Source organism: Castor canadensis, chromosome 14 (genome assembly GCF_047511655.1).
Source record: "Castor canadensis chromosome 14, mCasCan1.hap1v2, whole genome shotgun sequence".
NCBI classification, from domain to species: domain Eukaryota; kingdom Metazoa; phylum Chordata; class Mammalia; order Rodentia; family Castoridae; genus Castor; species Castor canadensis.
Window position 1 is genome coordinate 86,646,334 of NC_133399.1, and position 3,970 is coordinate 86,650,303.

Below are 3,970 nucleotides of genomic sequence, written 5' to 3' on the forward strand. Positions count from 1 at the left end.
AAACTTCTGCTCATTTCAGGAACATTCTGTCATAATTTCAGATTATAGTTTATCCGGGGCAAAGAAAACATTAAACAGCTTTATAAGGGGACTACTATACTATTTATGTGTTAAATTTGTCCTAATTCTGCCTCTTTATTTCAAATCCCTATGCTGGAAACTGTGACCCAATTAACATAGAAATAATCTTAAAATAATTTAAGATTATATTATTATAAGAAATGCATGACTCCCAATCTCAGCAGCTGAGAACCAATCAAAATCCAGATGCCAACTTTAGCGCATATAAAATAAATCCCTCATTATACCATGCCCAAATAAAGCAAATGCTCAGCTATAACAGCTATGACTAGTCAAGCAATTTCTGCACATCACTTCCTTTTCTTTCTGACCCCTTTACTGGATAGAGATCTCTGAACACTCCTGGAGTCTCAGTGATGCCTAATAGCTGAATCGGTCTTTGTTCAAATAAACCTTTCTAAATGTAATTTGCCTGAAGATTACATTTTAACAAAAGTAAATAAAACTATAGCTGCTGACTATCAAGGTGAAGGCTTTTTCTGAGATAATATTGACACAAATAGCTTTCACACAGTTGCCTTAGGTTTCCAGGCTTTCACTAGCTTACATATTAGCAGAATCAAAAAGTGGAATGGCAAAGGAGAAATGTGATTTATAGCCTCCCAGTCTCCATGTGACAAACAAAGTAAAAAGAAGGCAGAGGGTTGATATTGAGAGACAGAAAATTAACACACACACATATACACACACACATACACACATACATCAGCATGGAGCTATACTTTGCTCAGTAAACACAAAGAGATTAAATGAATGAAAAATAAATCAAAGGTTTTTTTGAGAATTAACAACAAGTAAGAAAGTGCTAAGGATTGCCTTTATTGCTGAGCTGCTTGTCATCTTGAAATATAATTTCTGAAATTTTCTGTCCCTGCTCTTTGACATAAACCATGATATTCCAACTGCCAAAACACTGAATATGAATGCATAAAAAATTTCAGAGACTGAGGTTTATTGACTGAATGAATTTGTAAATTTTGGATATTGCTGCACAGTAAGATTTGAATATTTTCTTCTTTCACAGGTGACGTGTTGACTTCCTACTCTTTCTCGAGAAACGTTTTGACATTTTGCTCTTACTTCTTTTTAACGTTTCAAAATTTTCTTCTCTTTGTTTAGGTGAAGTTTCAACATGTACCTCTCTTTGCTTAGGTGAAGTTTCAACATTTTCCTCTTCTTTTGTAGGTGAAGTTTCTACATTTTGCTTAGGTATAATTGTAATATTTTTCATTTTACCCTCATGTGATTTGTCCTTCTTACTCAAAATCCAAATTAACAAACTGACACACAAAAGCAAAACAATAATCGAAGCGAACAGAAGTTTGAAAATCCATTCGTATTTCTTAGTTCTCTGGGGTGGTGGACCACTATCAACACTACCTCCAGAGCCTAGCTTCAGGCACATGGGTGGAGCCCAACCATAGTTGCAGTGGCAGTGATGTTTATTGTTGCAAATACCTCTCATATTGCAAGTGGTAGTCAAACAAGATTCTTCCCCCACTGGAATAGGGACACACTTCCTCTGCAAGCACATAAGACCTATGCCACACTCTGTCCCATCTTTTACTTCACCAATATCAGGTATGGTCATACCAAAGTGGTAGTCAGTACCCCAGCAAGTTTTATTATTGACGTAAGTGGAAAGCACAGTAGTATGTTCTCTCAAAAGGGGAATTTGTGTTATATTCTCACATTGAACTCTACCACAGAGAACATCTGCATGCCGACATCTTACATATTTAGTGTCTATGATACCACAGTGACCAAAACGGTCACCCTTGGTGTTCCTTGCCAAGTAGCAACTCAGATTTGCACTCTTGGCTCCTTCGCCAAAAATTTTCTTACACTGCTCATCATGCTTATTACATCTCTTCTCATAACAGAAGCCCTTGCCCAGGCAAGAGCTCCCATCTTCCACGTACATATCTTCTGGACATCTACTAGACATTCCATTGCACCACTCTGGCAGATCACATTCACTCTCTGGTTCTCTACATACTGTGCCTGATGGCAGTAACTGGCATTTTTTGCAACAAAGTCCAGAAGCACAAACAGCCCCAGGTTTCAGAGTGCAGTTTTGCAAACAACATGGATCTTTTGCACACAACTTTAAGGTGCCACAATCACACAGCTCTTCATCTTCAACCACACCATTCCCGCAGCGCTTGCTTGTGATGATGTGCTCTGATTTGGGGGAATTGTTCAAACAGGTCCTTTTGAAACTGGTTTCAAAAAACATTTCATAACTACAGTTGCTGAATGCCTCTGAAGGTACTATATTTTTATTCATTATGCAGATGTTTCTCCCACATGTACAATTTTTACCATCATCATTACTCATTCCCAATGTATGACCAAGCTCATGTGTCACACTTGATCTAAACCAAATAATTTCATCATCCATCATGCATTCCAATCCACAGTTGTAATGTGAACTACATATTCCTCCAAGATATGTCATACAAAGCATTGTGTTACAAAAATTTTGTCTTACGATAATATGTGCTGCATCGTGAGACACACGAGAATTGAAGCTGGTTTTTTTCCACTCACAAAATCTTTTCACCATCTGAGTGGTGGTAGTTTCTATAAAGGGGTTTCTTTTGTTCCAAATCTCAATTGCAATTAGTACCACATCAAGATTAATGGAGTTATAAAGATCATCTACTAAACTGATACCCATGATTACATCCATTTCCACGATGGAGATATTACTTCCCCGAAAAATAAAGCGTCCGTGATCTACCACAATTGCCAGTTCAAGAAACCTTTGATGAAGCCACCATCCCATGTAAGAACTTTGCATCAAAATAGAATTATCATTCTCTTGAAACTTCAGTGACCATGCTATTTCATCTTCTGTTAATCCACATCTAATTGGTGGTGATTGTGTCTCCTTACTGTCCATCTTGTATACCAGGTGTTCAAATGTCTCAGAAAGCCCTTTGGGCTTGATTTCATAAACAACACCATTTATCCGTAGCATTCCTTGAAAGCCCTCCAAACAAGTGCTAACAGTAACCAGGGATTCTGGGTCTCCTTCCACGTAACCATGGTAATAGCAGTCATTCTGGACAAATGGGTAGTCCTCAAGAAGAGAACCCTGGTCAGTGTAGGTGAACACAGGTAGATTCATGGACATAAAAGACTTCTTGGTCTTCATGTGGACAATATGTCTTTTGCCCCCAAAGTGCAAGCTATAGGAAAGCCAGCCTGAGGCCCTCATGCCTCTACTAGTGTCAGTGATCCTCAAGGGGATCACCAATTCTGGGGCACTCTGGGATTGGGTACACCCAATTTGGGGCAGAGCAGAATACAACAGAGATACACCCATCCAGAGAGGCAGCACAGTAATCCTCATATGTAGCAGGGCCTGCATCATAGCTATTATGAAGAAGAGGGTGAGAGCAAAGGAAGAAATGCTTGTCTGTATCCTCTTTTTTGAGCTGCTTATAGAAAGCAGTGATATTTATTGGTCTGTCTTCTGTGAATTCAATCCAGAAGAGCAGCAACTAAAAATAAGAACAAAAAGAAAGGCAGAGACAGGGAGTTTGGTGAGAGAAGGTCAGTGTAGAAAAGAAAGAACAGATTCTGGTTTAAAATGGATTAGGTTTTTGCAAGGCATGACTCAACTAAGTGAACTACATTGCTCTTTGTTATAGTTTAAAAAGAGTCAGAGTATCATATGCAAACATATGCAATTGGTAATATAGGTTGATAATTATTGGACCTAAATTAAGAGTACATGGATTCATTATACTTTGGTCCAAATGTATCTATATGTGTGAACATTTCCACATTGAATATTTAAAAAGAGAGTGTCTTAATGTAAAGGTAAACATATATATTGATTTACAAACAATGACTTGGAAAAATATCAATAATTTTT

The 3,970-nt window shown here is 37.8% G+C and overlaps 1 protein-coding gene across 1 annotated transcript; it reads right to left on the reverse strand.

Moving 5' to 3' along the window:
• Window positions 1-1,099: 1,099 nt before the first annotated feature.
• LOC109701698 (disintegrin and metalloproteinase domain-containing protein 21-like) lies at window positions 1,100-3,460 on the reverse strand. The gene has a single exon (XM_020187208.2). It carries the CDS (start codon window positions 3,458-3,460, stop codon window positions 1,100-1,102), a length of 2,361 nt encoding a protein of 786 aa, XP_020042797.2.
• Window positions 3,461-3,970: the final 510 nt, after the last annotated feature.